A 16,282-nucleotide genomic window follows, 5' to 3' on the forward strand; every position below is an offset into this window, starting at 1 on the left:
ACAATTAAGAAGTAATATAATCTTCAACCATCTATAGTAAAATGAAGGTTGCAGAATTTTAGGTATTACTTACTTATTTTATTTTTATTTTTTTGAGATGGAGTTTCACTCTTGTTGCCCAGGCTAGAGTGCGATGGCGCGATCTTGGCTCACCGCAACCTCTGCCTCCCGGGTTCAAGCGGTTCTTCTGCCTCAGACTCCCGAGTAGCTGGGATTATAGGCATGCGCCACCATCCCCGGCTAATTTTGTATTTTTGGTAGAGACAGGGTTTCTCCATGTTGGTCAGGCTGGTCTCGAACTCCCGACCTCAGGTGATCTGCTCACCTCGGCCTCCCAAAATGCTGGGATTACAGGCATAAGCCACCGTGCCCGGCAGTATTTTTTTTTAATCATCTCTTTATATTATGATTCTTTTAGTATTATAAAATCCCCCAGGAAGAAACATAAATGCTACAAGTGCATAACAGAATGTTTTGTCATCACATCCTTGTCCTTGCCTCCTCTTCATCCATTTGGACATATTATGTGTTAGGTGTAGGGCAAGGCCTTGGAAACACAGAGGCTTTTTATCTGTGTCTTTGATGAGAGTATCCTGCAGTTGCAGAATCAAAAGGCATTTACATAGATACATTATCACCTGTGTCTATGTAAATATGTACCTTTTCACTTTAAATGCCCACCCAAAAATATATTACATCCTAACTATTCTGATTGTAAGAAGAAACCATTCCAGAAATAAACTTGCCTACATTCTCTTCACAGTGCAACACTGCTTACAAGTGGCACGGAAATTGCCCATGGCAACCCTAAAAACAAAATAAACACAACTGTGCTTCTATGCAACTCAACAGGCACCGGTAAAGAGAGATGTACAGTGGTAGCTTCATATATGGAATTACATGGGACAGTGGAGCAAGGAGGAAGCCTGGCAGGTGAGCTCTTAGAGGCCTGGCACGCTGAGGGTATCTTTCTTTTTTTTTTTGGAGACAGAGTCTTGCTCTGTTGCCCAGGCTGGAGTGCAGTGGTGTGATCTCGGCTCACTGCCACCTCTGCCTTATAGATTCAAGTGATTCTCCTGCCTTAGCCTCCCAAGTAGCTGGGACTATAGGCACATGCCACCATGCCCAGCTAATTATTTGTATTTTAGTAGAGACAGGGTTTCACCGTGTTGCCCAGGCTGGTCTTGAACTCCTGAGCTCAGGGAATCCGCCTGCCTCAGCCTCCCAAAGTGCTAGGATTACAGGCGTGAGCCACTGTGCCCGGGCTGAAGGTACCTTTATCTGAGGCTGTAATGATTAAAGCCAAAGGTCAAATGTCACAGTCAAGGTCAAGGGAGAGCAGAGGTCAAACCTGAGGTGCAGGACAAAAGCCACTTGTCAAAGTTCAGGTCATTGAAGTAAGCATTAGGGCTCAGGTGCAGAGTCAAACGGGGTCAGAGAAGTAGGACCGAGGAATGTGTGACTGGCAGGCCCAGGGCAAGTAGCTCCACATGGCAGGGCAGTAGGTGAGGCCTCAGGGGTTGGGGATAGTAAGGAACATTAAGGGGATGTTCATTCTCACCGTGGGCTTTTATTGATTCCCAGTGCATATGTATGAAGACAACCTATGTAGGAAGGCAAGTCATGCCCAGCTACCATGAGCCAGCACAGGAAAGGCAGAAATGAGAATTGAGCCCTCTCCTGACACCAAATATACTGTTATTATTATTATTATTATTATTATTTTGAGATAGAGTCTCACTCTGTCGCCAGGCTGGAGTGCAGTGGCGTGATCTTGGCTCACTGCAATCTCTGCCTCCCGGGTTCAAGCAATTCCCCTGTCTCAGCCTCCCAAGTAGCTGGGACTACAGGCACGCAACACCATGCCCAGCTAATTTTTTGTATTTTAGTAGAGACAGGGTTTCACCATATTGGCCAGGATGGTCTTAATCTCCTGACCTCGTGATCCGCCCACCTTGGCTGATCAAAGTGATGGGATTACAGGCGTGAGCCACTGAACCTGGCCATACTGTTATTTTTACATTAAAATGGTGCAGCTGGGTCCAGGTCTCTGTAGTTCCACTGGAGTTGATGATATGTCTGATAATTATTTCTCTTAATTTCCCACAAAAGACAAAAAGGGTGAGACTACCTCCATAGATCCAACCGGGCAGATTACCAAGATTCCAAGCTCCCAGGCAGGGTTGCTGTGAACAGCAGGGGACTTTGGCTTTCTCTCAGGCCAGAAAATGTATAAAAATAATCAGTCCATTCCCAGGCCATTGTAGAAATCTGCCGGCTACTCTCATGGAGTGATCCATTCCTACCTGTAGGGTCATAGTCATGGTGCCCATGATATTCAAAGCGCTTGTACAATAAATGTTCCCATGAAAGATGAATGAGAAAGGCCATTTTATGAAGTACTGAGGTTCCCTTCACATGGTGTTCAAGTGGAGGCTGGAGGCTCAAGTCCAAGGCATTGCAGAAGACAGTTCCTGCTCTGGTTGAAAAGATTCCTTCCTGCTCTGAGAATCTCCAACTAGTTGCAAATCATCATTGACAAATAGAATGTAGGGAAGCGTTGTGTCATGAGACAAGCTGTATTTAAAGTCAACTCTGATAAAACAGTCCATCAAAAGAGACTGAAAGCTGACAGTCTTTTTGGAGCCAAAGAACAAAGAACATTTTGTGGCTCCTCTGTTGCTGCCATAAATGCTCAATCCCATTACTCTCATGTATGTTGTGGGTGTCGTCAGGACCTTCAAGCACTAGGCTTGACTCTATGGGGGACAGAGGAGAACATGGCTCCTAGGGGAAGGAGAACTGGAAAAGAGGGATCTGCAATCATCGATCTGGTGTTGGAAGGTAGATGGCTCCATTTTGCTCTGAAAGGAAAGGGGTTTTTAGTCAGATTACAAGAATGTTTCCTCACAGCTCAAAAATAAAGTATGCAGTGTTCAGCAAAATCTGAGAAACAGGCATCGACAGTTTTAGCTTGCTTTGTCAAGATTCTCTTAGTACTTGACAAACTTTAGCTCAAATTTGTAAACTCTATAAGATAAAAAGCAGGAACTCACAGTCTGTATAATTATTGAGAGAGGGATGTCATTGTAAAAAAATTTTTTGTTTGTTTCACTATCATTTATTGGATTAGGATTAGTGCTGTACTTTATCTATAAAGAAAACATTAACAACCTATTAACTCTCTGAGCTGATTTTCTTTTCTTTTCTTTTCTTTTTTCTTTTTTGAGACAGAGTCTCGCTCTTGCTGCCCAGGCTGGAGTGCAATGGAGCGATCTTTGCTCACGGCAACCTCCGCCTCCCAGGTTCAAGTGATTCTCCTGTCTCAGCCTCCTGAGTAGCTGAGATTACAGGCATGTGCCACCACGCGCAGCTAATTTTTTTTTTTTTTTAATATTTTCAGTAGAGGCAGGGTTTCACCATGTTGGCCAGGCTGATCTCGAACTCCTGACCTCAAGTGATCCGCCTGCCTCGGCCTCTCAAAGTGCTGGGATTACAAGTTGTAAGCCACCACGCCCGGCCTCTGAGCTGATTTTCTAGTAAAGGGGTTGGTTTTACTTTGATCTAACAACATGCTTTTGTACAGTTATCATCTGAATTGGAGTTGAGGTCTATGTCTATGAAGGAAAACCAAACTTCTGGTCCACTTTGGGTTCAAAGCATGGTCTCATCGGTACTATCCTGTGATCAATTTGAGCAATTAGTGAAGCCAGAGGCAGGAGATAACCTTACCAGGCTCTATTGTAAGCTCTATGAAAACAGGGATCGTATCTGTCTTGTTCATTGTTATATCCCAGCAACCAGTACAGTGCCTGGAGCACAGTAGGTCATTAATGTATACTTACTGAATGAATTTATGTTATTCCACATTATCAAGAGCCTATATATCTCCTACTTCTCCTCCCCTTTTCCTTACTCTAAGTCCCATTCCCTGAAGGTATCTACTCTTACATATTTAATGTTTTGAATAATGAATTTACAAGGAAAAGGACTTTCATATGCTTGGGATGAAAGAATGGTGGTCAAAATGGGAAAACTGACTGAAGTCTTGAAACAAAGGGCACTGCCCCAGAAGTCAATAGTAATTAATAATAAAAAGATGGTTTGGAAAAAGACAAATCAAGATCCCCATATCTTCTCTGACCCAACTTCTAGGGGGACAGTTCCCCTGGACAGATGTTGTACTAGTTTGTTGATGTCAGGCATCACCTATGAAAAGAGACCACTCTCCCTGCAAGCTTTATCCATGCTTTGTGTCCCCTACATGGTGGGAGGGTTGTCCCGGGTCCTTCTGTGATCCCAGCCTGAGAGCCAAGCCATTTCTGAATGGAGGATGGAGCAGCAGGTGCAGAAAATAAAACTGGAGAGATGCAGGAGAGTCTGCAGCCCCCTGGATCCCTTCCATGTGCCTCTCACCTCGGGGCCTTCTTCTCCAGACTAGAACACCAACTCCAGCCAGCACAATGACAAGGACAATGGACCCAGAGACAGCTTTCATCACAAGAGGGATAGTTTCTGATTCTGAAAGCAAGCAAATGAGAAAAAATCCACAAGTCCCCTTTCCCTTCTGTGTTAACTTTCTGGGACTTTTGTCCCTGTGATCATCAGGAAACCCAACACCATTTTCCTTACTGTTGCTTCTCACTCATCAATCTGACCACTAATGGAATATCTGCTTGTGTTTTCTTGTGTTTAATTTTTTTTTTTTTGAGACAGCGTCTCACTCTGTCGTCCAGGTGGAAGTGCAGTGGTGCCATTATAGCTCACTGCAGCCTCAACCTCCTGGGCTCAAGCGATCCTCCCACCTTAGCCTCCTCAGTAGCTGGGACTACAGGCACATGCCATCATGCCCAGCTAATTGTTGTGTTTTTTGTAGAGATGAGATCTCAGTATGTTGCCCAGGCTGGTCTTGAACTCCTGGGCTCAAGCAGTTCACTCGCATCAGCCTCCCAAAGTACTGGCATTACAGGAGTGAGCCACTGCGCCTGGGTTGTGTTTTTTTGTTTTTTGTTTTTTGTTTTTTTGAGAGGGAGTCTTGCTCCCTTCGCACAGGCTGGAGTGTAGTGGTGCGATCTCGGCTCACTGCAACCTCCACCTCCCAGGTTCAAGCGATTCTCCTGCCTCAGCCTCCACGAGCTGGGATTACAGGCATGCGCCACCATGCCTGGCTAATTTTTGTATTTTTAGTAGAGATGGGGTTTCACCATGTTGGCCAGGCTGGTCTCGAACTCCTGACCTCAGGTGATCCACCTGCCTCAGCCTCCCAAAGTGCTGGGATTACAGGCATGAGCCACTGCACCCATTCGTGTTTAATTTTTAAATTTTTAATTTGTAATGTAGTAAATAGCAATAGATATAACCCACATCAACAAAAGCTCTCTGGGGTCCTCAATAATTTTTTAATAGTATGAAGGCGTCCTGGTTCCAAAAAGTGTGAGAACCACTTATTTAAAAGACCCATTCTAAGGCACACTGAGTGAGGCAGTGATCTATCCTCCCCTCCCTGGCAGCGAGCATGGTTTCCTGCTCACCCCTTTCTCCAGGCTCTCTCCCTGGACAGCCACGATCCCCGTCCTTACCCTGGGGGACCTGAAGAACCATGTGGACACCGCAGTGCTCCACATGACAGGAGTAAAGGTTGCTGCTCTGAGGATCAAGCTCAACTGATGCCCACGTCTGATAGGTTCCATCCCCACTGGGAAGAATGTCTCCATAATCAATTTCTTGGACAATTTCTTCCCCGTTTTTCATCCATGTCATGTAAATTTCTGGGGGGTAAAAGCCATGAGCTTTGCAGAAGAGAGCTGTAACCCCTGGAAAAGTTTCTTTGCGATTTACTCTGACCAGTGGGGGCTCTAGGAAGAAGAAGCTAAAGTTAAATCAAAGTGCCTTATGTACTGAGCATATAATATTAGAACTTGGCAACTGGCTTTCCTAATTTTTCTTTATTGCAGAAAACTTCTAAAGCTAAGAATGACCCAGAACTCAGGTTCATCAACAACAAACGTATTTACGTGTACCTTCCATGATGGCAAGGTGCTAGGTAGTGAAGAATGTGGAGTTGGCCCATGCTCCATCCTCTAAGGGGGGAAAGTCATACAGCTTTGACTGTTTGGAAAGTGTGCTGGGGTTGTTTACTAGTAACCTTTGAAATACCTTTATGTGTCAAGGAAAACTGACCCACAAAATGTGTAAGTGACTGTTCCCTATAAGTAAGTCAGCAATGGATTGGAGATTAGAACTCCTTGTTCTCATTTCTGTGTTTAATGCACATAAATAACACAGCCATCCCTACTCAGTTTTGGCTCCGAATTGCCTTGTGTACTTCCGCTGGCATTTTGATGACTGCCATCAGGTACAAACATATGTAGTAGATCATGCCATGGTTGTGCCTTCGAAGAAACTGATATCATAGAAGGGCTCCAGCAGTGACACCAAAGAAGTACCCACGTGTGACCTTGCTTCCTCATGACTACTCTTAATTTTCCATACAGTCCTGTCCTTAATGTTTCTTGCTGAAATTGGGTCAAACAGCCATACTGAGACCAAAGGCACTATCTGGGGGGACTGCTTCCTGCTCATCTCTGACTTGCCTCCTGACCCCCACCTTATCATCGGCCAGCCCAATACGGAGAAGAGCCTTCACTCCAACAATGCTTTCCTTGTCTCTTTACCGAGGCATGATATTTGGTAGTAGAAAAAGGCTTTCCAACATTAAAAGTAAAATAAATGCTACTAGGAGGGACTGTGCTTTTTGATAGGGCCTGTAAGAAATTAATCCAAGATCCTTTTCTAGGAATGTGTTTTTTCTTTTCTTTTTTTTTTTTTTGTTTGTTTTTTTAGGAGTGTGTTTTGACCAAAAGGTTGAAAATCCATTAGGACACTGAATGTAGACAGAGGCCTGGAGAGGGGAGCTTCCCATACTCTTCCCACACACATTGTATCTAGGAGTTTCCTGTAGCATCATACAGGCATGATTAATTTTGAATAACAAGATCATACATGAAAAGTTCTGTATGAACTAAAAGTTGACCAACTGAATCATATCTTTAAGGTATAAGAGGAGCTCTTTGCTGAAAGGAATCTTATCATTAATACTTTTTTTTTTTTTTTAAATAGGGTCTTGCTCTGTGACCCAGGCTGATCATGATCATGGCTCACTGCAGCCTTGACCTTCCAGGCTCAAGAGATCCTCCCACCTCAGCCTCCTGAGTATCTGGGACTACAGTCATGTGCCACCATGCTCAGCTAATTTTTTTTTTTTTAATAGAGACAGGGTCTCACAATGTTACCCAGGCCAGTCTTAAACTCCTGGCCTCAAGCAATCCTCCTGCCTCAGCCTCCCAAAGTGCTAGGATTACAGGCATGAGCCAACAAGCCCAACCTCATTAATCCTTTAGTAAAGCAGAGACCTTCTGTTTGTCTTGGTAAATCCAGATTTTTACTCCTACTGGTGGTGTGTGAGCCCTTTGTTAACTAAACAGTTTGTAAGAATTGCTCTATCTCCCAAAGAATTTCCCAGCTTATCATTGATGGAATGGAAGAATTTGCCTCAATAGATCCCCAAAAACAAGGTGCCCTTGGAGGTACTCCACTCTGTCAAGGGGAACTGTCAAATCTTGTCAAGATGCCGCTCAAAAGTAACCAGGGAAAGTTCTCGTGGGGGCTCTAGCCATGAGATCACAATAGGCCAACTAAAGAGATGGCTTTCAGGATACAGTGGATATAACCTAGATTAAAAGAGTTACGTATAAAAACAGTTGTTCAGGCAATGTGGGAATGAGGCCTTCTCTTTCTCTTTACCTGTTCTTTGTAGGGTGTCTTTCCCATACTCCAGGAATCTCTTTAGCCAGGCAATACATTCTTCTTCCAGCCAATTCTTTTGATACAGCAACTCATGCTGATTGGCCTCCCATGCCTGCTTGATGGTGTGAGCCACATTATCTACAGCCAGCCAGGAAAGGGTGTCTTTATTGAAGATCAGGAAATCCTGCCCGTCATATGCATACTGCAGAAATCCTGTGGTGCTTCCATCCTCCAGCAGCTCACAGCCAATCATTCTCTGGTAAGTGTGAGACCCTGGAACACACACACAAGCCCAGAGGGGTCCACACAGAGACAGAGGTGGGCTCTCAAGTGCTGGGAGCAGGGGCATGGCTGGAAGCATCCTTTGGTCTACATTATGTCACCCCCCAGGCCTGCCGTGGCATCGCTGAGTCCCCAGGAGGTCCCCCTTATGGAAGCCCACCTGTCAGCAGGTATCTGTGAAGTAACTACTGCCTGTCAAAGGAGTGTGCTAATTCCTGCCTTGGGGAGTTATCCTGTAATGGGAATGACTGATAAACTTTGTGGCTATTCTGACTGCAGTGGAGGAGGGAGAGAGATGCAGGAGCCAGAAATACCCCTGGGAAAGTTACTGTCGATACGCATAAGCAAGTCACTAGGCCTGGCTACCAGGAAGTGAGACACAGAATGGGCAAATTTAGAATGGAAAAGGAGATGCATATCAGAAGCCTGAGTGGAAATGGGATGCGGATACGGATACAGAGATGGGGAAGAGTGGGTGGGGCAAATGACAGAGTGCTCCTGGGGGAGAGAGGGACAGTCCAGAAGATGCACAGGCAGATGGGAGGCCCTGAACTCCACCAACCTGATTTCTCAGGCTTTGCCAAAGCTACAGCAGGTGCAATTCAGCATCCGCTTATTGGAGGCCAGCCAAGGGGTCTCTGCGGGTTGGGGTGGGATGGGGGAAGCGTCTGTCTCTGCCGCATGCACACCTGAGTGATTGTAGTGCCTCTGCAGGCGCTTCAGTTCCACCTTGAACATCTGCTGCCAGCCCCTCAGCAGCTGAGTGTACCTCTCCCAGTGATCAGGCGCGAGGTTCTCTGCCATCCATGGGGCCCGTGGCTCCTTCTGCCGAGTGACACTGTCATATGTGGTGATAGGGTGCGAGTCCACGTACCCAACCGAAATAAATTCAGGGACCCCATGGATGGGATCCGAAACGCCCAGGCGAAAATATCTCAGAGAGTGCGTCCCTGGAAAGAAGGCAAAGAAGGAAGACGTGTAGGGTCCCAGATGATCCAGATCCTTCAACTGCATTCATTTAGCCCCACACGAGTGCTCCCTACTCAGCTGTACCCAGGCCTCCACGCCCCAGCTGCTATTTCCTCTTACAGAACCACAGAACCCAGGAACCGGGGCCTGGACAGGACGTTAGAGCTCCAGACCAGTGACTTGGAGCCTTTCTCGTTCAGGTTTGCAAATGCAGGATGGAATTTTATAGGTAATCTCAACTTGTGGACAAAATATAGAGTGCTGCTATGGTTGTAGGGGGAAGGGAGAAGACCACTCATTGGGGATACAGGGGGAGCTGTCCCTGCGGGAGCCCTCGGGAACTCTGAAGGCTTGAAAACCCTGACAACGCAGCCTTCTTCTTTTACCAAAGAAGCCTCTGGTGAATAAATGAGGACCCCCACTCCACCTGTGTGTGTGCACGTGTGGGCATATACACACAGGCACACAAACACATGCACTGAGCATTTTTTTTTTTTTTTTTTTGAGATGGAATCTTGCTCTGTTGCCCAGGCTGGAGTGCAATGGCACGATCTCTGTTCACTGCAACCTCCGCCTCCTGGGTTCAAGTGATTATCCTGCTCCAGCCTCCCAGGTAGCTGAGATTACAGGCACACACCACCACTCCTGGCTAATTTTTTGTAGTTTTAGTAGAGTCAGTGTTTCATCATGTTGGCCAGGCTGGTCTCAAACTCCTGACCTCATGATCTGCACACCTCGGCCTCCCAAAGTGCTGGGATTATAGGCATGAGCCACTGCGCCTGGCCAAAATTTATTTATTTATTTTATTTTATTTATTTTTTTGAGACAGAGTCTCACTCTGTTGCCCAGGCTGGAGTGCAGTGGCGTGACCTTGGCTCACTGCAACCTCTGCCTCCTGGGTTCAAGTGATTCTCCTGCCTCAGCCTACTGAGTAGCTGAGATTACAGGTATGTGCCAGCATGCCTGGCTAATTTTTGTATTTTTAGTAAAAACAGGGTTTTGCCATGTTAGTCAGGCTGGTCTTGAACTCCTGACCTCATGATCTGCCCACCTTGGCCTCCCAAATTGCTGGGATTACAGGTGTGAGCCACCATGGCCGGCCAAAAATTTTTTTTTTTTTAAAGCACAGTGCTTTTCCTATTATGTCAAACCACCGCTGTTAACCATTTTCTTATTCTTTTTCTACTTACTAGTTATAAGGATTGTAATAAGGGTTAAAAGTAAACCAAAATGAAAGAAAACTGTTTGGCCCTCCCTGCTGCTCCCACATTGAACTTCTCTCAGCTTGTCCAAGAAGCTTAGGGCCTGATGGAGACAAAGTGGTTTCAAGGTGGCATTATGGGTGGTGGTGTGTCCAGAATTGGTGGGTTCTTGGTGTCACTGACTTCAAGAATGAAGCCGCGGACCCTCGCAGTGAGTGTTACAGCTCTTAAGGTGGCGCATCTGGAGTTTGTTCCTTCTGATATTCGGATGTGTTCGGAGTTTCTTCTTTCTGTTGGGTTGGTGGTCTCGCTGGCTCAGGAGTGAAGCTGCAGACCTTCGCAGTGAGTGTTACAACTCTAAAGGCGGTGTGTCTGGAGTTGTTCGTTCTTCCCGGTGGGCTCGTGGTCTCGCTGGCTTCAGGAGTGAAGCTGCAGACCTTCGCCATGAGTGTCACAGCTCATAAAGGCAGTGTGGACCCTAAGAGTGAGCAGCAGCAGGATTTATTGCAAAGAGCGAAAGAACAAAGCTTCCACAGTGTGGAAGCGGACCCGAGAGGGTTGCCACTGCTGGCTCGGGCAGCCTGCTTTTATTCTCTTATCTGGCCCCACCCACATCCTGCTGACTGGTAGAGCCCAGTGGTCTGTTTTGACAGGGCACTGATTGGTGCGTTTACCATCCCTGAGCTAGACACAAAGGTTCTCCACGTCCCCACCAGATTAGCTAGATACAGAGTGTCCACACAAAGGTTCTCCAAGTCCCCACCAGAGTAGCTAGATACAGAGTGTCGACTGGTGCAGTCACAAACCCTGAGCTAGACACAGGGTGCTGACTGGTGTTTACAAACCTTGAGCTAGATAGTGCCGATTGGTGTATTTCCAATCCCTTAGCTAGACATAAAGGTTCTCCACATCCCCACCAGACTCAGGAGCCCAGCTGGCTTCACCCAGTGGATCCCCCACCGGGGCTGCAGGTGGAGCTGCCTGCCATTCCTGCGCCGTGCGCCCGCACTCCTCAGCCCTTGGGTGGTCATGGGACTGGCGCGGTGGAGCAGGGACGGCGCTCATCGGGGAGGCTCGGGCCGCACAGAGGCCCATGGAGGGGGTGGGAGGCTCAGGCATGGCGGGCTGCAGGTCCCCAAGCCCTGCCCCACGGGAAGGCAGCTAAGGCCTGGCGAGAAATCGAGCTGCAGCGCTGGTGGGCTGGCACTGCTGGGGGACCCAGTACACCCTCCGCAGCCGCTGGCCCGGGTGCTAAGCCCCTCATTGCCCAGGCCGGCAGGGCCGGCTGCCCCCAGTGCAGGGCCCGCCAAGCCCACGCCCACCTGGAACTCCAGCTGGCCCGCAAGCGCCGCCCGCAGCCCCGGTTCCCGCTCGCGCCTCTCCCTCCACACCTCCCTGCAAGCTGCGGGAGCAGGCTCCGGCTTTGGCCAGCCCAGAAAGGGGCTCCCACAGTGCAGCGGTGGGCTGAAGGGCTCCTCAAGTGCCGCCAAAGTGGGAGCCCAGGCAGCGGAGGCGCCAAGAGCGAGCGAGGGCTGTGAGGACTGCCAGCACGCTGTCACGACTGCCAGCACGCTGTCACCTCTCAGTGTTATGGGATCCAAGCTGGTGTGGGCCCTCAGGAGAGACTTCCAGAGAAGGTGATGTCTTAGGGAGGTCTCAGGGACAGGTAGGAGGTGAGTAGGCAGAGGGGCTGGGAGGGGATGCAGGACGGAGGGCAGGGGGAGCAGGGCAGAGACCACATGTGCAAGCAGAAGGTGCGAGAAGGCGGGGCGTGCATGGGAACCAAATGGCCTGGGACGTCTGGAGCACAGCGACAGGTGTCACGGGCAGAGGCGATGCCTGGGAGGTGGAGCCCAGGCTGAGAAGGCTACGTACCCCATGCCATCCCCAAAAGCTGGCAAATAGAAGGTATGCAGCCACAATGGCTTTCTTCCCCTACTCTGCCTGCCGGTGTCTGCAGATGCCCATGTCCAAGCCTTTTGTCCTGTTATCTCCTGCCATTCTGACCTATCTAAATCCTTCCCAGTCCTCAAAACCCACCTCCAAAAACAGTTCATCCCTAAAACAGGATCATCCCTAAAATTTCATGGCTAAATTGAGATGACAGATGGAGGCTCACATACCAGAGATCCAGATATTTAAAAGGAATAAATCAATCTAACAAACTGTGAAATATGTTCTATCCCCCCACCTTGAGAGATTGCCCTTTGTATGGCTTCGAAGACCAAGTTCAAATTAAAAAATCTCACACTGTGTGAAGTTCTGGGCCTGAATGGGGTGGCACAGAGAAAGCTGGTGTCTCCCTCCAGTCCCCGGCCCTCAGCCTGAGACTCACCTCTTTTTCTTCCTGTTTCTTGCTCCTTCCAGCACTGCCAAGGGCCTCCCACAATTAAACACCTCTACTTTTTTATTCAGGCTCAGCCACAAACTGCCTCTTGTCTGAGCTTGTCCTGGGCTTAAGTGATCCTCCCACCTCTTGGCCACCCCTCAGGCCTAGCAAGGCCCTCAAGGGCAGCCAGTCCACCTTTAGGAGGATGGGCCAAAGTGAGAGTTTGTTGTGTAAACCTCAGCACCTCTGAGTCAGCTGAGTGGGGAACTCCAGGTTCCTGGGTGCCTGGAGTCTGGTCTAGAGTGGAGGGGCCCAGACACAGTGTTACCACCTCCCCTCAGCCTCACTCACTCCTCGCTCTGTGGGAAGGGATGTGGGTAGCAGAGGGCCAGAGTGGGGCTCTCTGAATGTGGGGCGATATCCGGGGGCTTCTCTTGCCTGTGTCTAAGAGCTGTACTACACAACACTTCCCCAGTCTTTCCAGATTGCCCACCCTGCTGCTGCCATCACCTTTAGGACCTCCCCTACATTCAGATCTTCTAACCCGGCCCTTGCCACTATAGAGAATCTTGCAAGGGTGAATACCACTTAATGATAATCATTCCTTCCTCCTCATTTATAAGCATATAGTTAAGAAAAAAGATCAGGCCGGGCGCAGTGGCTCACGCCTGTAATCCCAGCACTTTGGGAGGCCAACGCGGGCGGATCATGAGGTCAGGAGATCGAGACCATCCTGGCTAACATGGTGAAACCCCGTCTCTACTAAAAATACAAAAAATTAGCCGGGCGTTGTGGCAGGCACCTGTAGTCCCAGCTACTTGGGAGGCTGAGGCAGGAGAATGGTGTGAACCCGGGAGGCGGAGTTTGCAGTGAGCCGAGATCACGCCACTGCACTCCAGCCTGGGCAACAGAGTGAGACTCTGTCTCAAGAAAAAAAAAAAAAAAAAAAAGATCAGACAAAAAAAAAATCAGCTCACAAAATAGTTGGATTAGCTTCTGTGCTACAAGTTTGTTTATATATTTTTTTTCTCTAAAACTGCTTATGAAATAACTCATAATGTGCAGGTTATCTTTTAGAATTGACCACCCCAAGGCCAGGGTACCCTTACCTTGCGTACTAGGAAAAACAAGAGGCCCTGAGAGGTATCTCCCAGAGCAACTGACTGTACTAGTTAGTGTGTGTATGTGTGTGCATATGTGTGTGTGTGTATGACAGGGTTTTGCTCTGTTGCCCAAGCTGGAGTGCAGCGGCATGATCACAGCTCACTGTAGCCTTGAATTCCTGGGCTTAAGTGGTCCTCTCACCTCAGCCTCCTGAGTAGCTGGGATTATAAGCACATGTCACCACTTCTTTTTAATAGAGACAGGGTCTATGTTGCCCAGGCTGGTCTCAAATTCCTGGCCTTAAGTGATCCTCCCACTTTGGCCTCCCAAAGTGCTGGGATTAGAGATGTGAGCCACCACGCCCAGCAATTAAAATCATTGTTAGCACTTCTTTCTCCTTGCTTCTGGAGCTGGGGTGTAGCAGTTTGGCAGGGTTCAGAGTAGGTATCCCCGCCCCATGGGCTCCTCCCTCGCAGGTGTTATCCTGCATGTCAGCTGCAATACTGAACAGGATGGAGGCTGGCCTCCCACAGGCTGGGGCAGCATAAGGTCCCAATGTCCCTCTGTATTACTTTGACCTTTTACTTCCCCCTTCCCTTCCTGTGGTGGGTGAGGGCTTGGGTTGGGAGGGAAGACAGTGGAAGCCTCTGGGGTAGTCATGAGAGCCTCTTCATAAAAGTGTTGGTTCTTATGCAAACAAGAGCCAGAGATTGCATCAGAGCATGAGTTCTGTCGTAAAACCAATAGCTACCAGATTCTGCCTTCTGTTTCCCTCTGCTTACTACCTTCTACCTGCTTCTCAATCTTAAAGCACTTAAGAACAGGGACTTTGCTTTTTTCCTTTGTATTTCCTGCAAAGCTTAGCACAGGGAGCTTGGCACATGGTAGTAGCTTGGTAAATATTGGGTGAATTAAATTGTTGGTGAAACACTTTATTTCTGTGGTTTGGAATAATGAAATATGCTGAAATGAATATGAATCTATTTAACCTGGATCTTTTTTGAGACAGAGTCTCATTCTGTTGCCCAGGTTGGAGTGCAGTGGCGTGATCTCAGCTCACTGCGGCCTCTGCCTCCCTGCTTCAGGCAATTCTCCCTGCCCCAGCCTCCCAAGTAGCTGAGATTACAGGTGCCCACCATCACGCCCGGCTAATTTTTGTATTTTTTTTAGTATAGACGGGTTTTTGCCATGTTGGCCAGGCTGGTCTTGAACTCCCGACCTCAGGTGATCTGCCTGCCTTGGTCTCCCAAAGTGCTGGGATTACAGGCGTGAGCCACCGCACCTGGCCTAAAAAATATTTTTGATTTGGCCGGGTGCGGTGGCTCACGCCTCTAATCCCAGCACTTTTGGAGGCCGAGGTGGGCGGATCACCTAAGGTCAGGAGTTCAAGACCAGCCTGACCAACATGGAGAAACCCCGTCTCTATTAAAAATACAAAATTAGCCAGGCATGGTGGCGCATGCCTGTAATCCCAGCTACTCGGGAGGTGAGGCAGGAGAATCGCTTGAACCTGGGAGGTGGAGGTTGTGGTGAGCCGAGATCGCACCACTGCACTCCAGCCTGGGCAACAAGAGCGAGACTCCATCTCAAAAAAAAAAAAAAAAATCATCTTTGATTCAAGGGAAGGCTGGTGAATGGAGAGTTGAACTGCAATCTGGGATCTGCAAAAGGTACTATATATATTCTGCAATTGATTTTGAAATAGTTCTATTTTTTCACATCTGGAAAGTTTTGTGGCTACACTGGAGGTACATAACTGTCTAAAGAAGGAGGCCCCAAAAGGAGGAACAAGTTGTGAATATTAGTTCTCACACTTCCTTAATATTCATTTGTATATCCAATGCTTCTTCTGTGCCAGCCACTCTTCTAGGCCCTAAGCTTGTACCAGACCAAACAGATAAAAATGTCTGCCCTCATGGAGTCTACACCCTAGTCGGGGGAAGGGGAGAAGACAGACTAGAAAATAAAATATATAATTTTTTTAAAGTACAGTGAAGAAAAATAAAACTGCAAAGAGGAATGGGCAACACTATTTAAAAAAGGAAGGCATATTAAGGAAGGTCTCCCACAAAGCTGAATTCTGAGCAAGTGCCTGCAAGGAGTCGGGGAGACAGGCAAGTGTCTGGGGACAGCAGTCTGAACAAGAAGGGCCACGCAAAGGCCCCTGGAAAGAACATGCCTGGCACATTCCAGGAGCAGCACAAAGGCCTGTGGCTGGAGTTGAGGGAGTGAGGGGAAAAGAAAGAGGGAGGAATCACTTCCATAGTTATTCATGGGAAAAAAAACCCCACGGAGAGCAGACTCCAGACGGAGAATGTGGAGAGAAGAAAAAAGAAGGAAGAAAAAAAGATGCTGTGTTGCTGAGCTAAGCTGGGTTGGTGTAGAACATCCCCTGGAATCTGGGTTTTCTATTTTTATGATCTCTGAGGTCTACATTCCTGATAGATGCCAACAAGCAAAAAAACCTCCAGTATTAACAACTTGGGGCATTAGTGCCCAATAGCAGGATTTATTCCAGTTAAGTATCACCAGCATCATCTCCAAACATAATATTTACAATTCATGTAACTTTGCTTTCTTATAAAAATGT

At 47.8% G+C, this 16,282-nt stretch overlaps 1 protein-coding gene across 11 annotated transcripts in view; it reads right to left on the reverse strand.

Moving 5' to 3' along the window:
• Positions 1-1,550: 1,550 nt before the first annotated feature.
• MR1 (major histocompatibility complex, class I-related) overlaps positions 1,551-16,282 on the reverse strand; it is a 32,789-nt gene continuing 18,057 nt past the window's right edge. For 2 of the 11 annotated variants that reach the window (XM_063788006.1, XM_063787980.1), the window contains exons 3-8: positions 10,248-10,737; positions 8,778-9,038; positions 7,804-8,079; positions 5,580-5,855; positions 4,417-4,521; positions 1,551-2,864 (exon numbers count right to left, since the gene is read on the reverse strand). In XM_063788006.1, the coding sequence (XP_063644076.1) occupies positions 2,824-2,864; positions 4,417-4,521; positions 5,580-5,855; positions 7,804-8,079; positions 8,778-8,892 (813 nt within the window). In that variant the 5' untranslated portion in view covers positions 8,893-9,038; positions 10,248-10,737 and the 3' untranslated portion in view covers positions 1,551-2,823. 11 annotated transcript variants of the gene reach the window in all.

Source organism: Pan troglodytes, chromosome 1 (assembly GCF_028858775.2).
Source record: "Pan troglodytes isolate AG18354 chromosome 1, NHGRI_mPanTro3-v2.0_pri, whole genome shotgun sequence".
Taxonomy (NCBI): Eukaryota; Metazoa; Chordata; class Mammalia; order Primates; family Hominidae; genus Pan; species Pan troglodytes.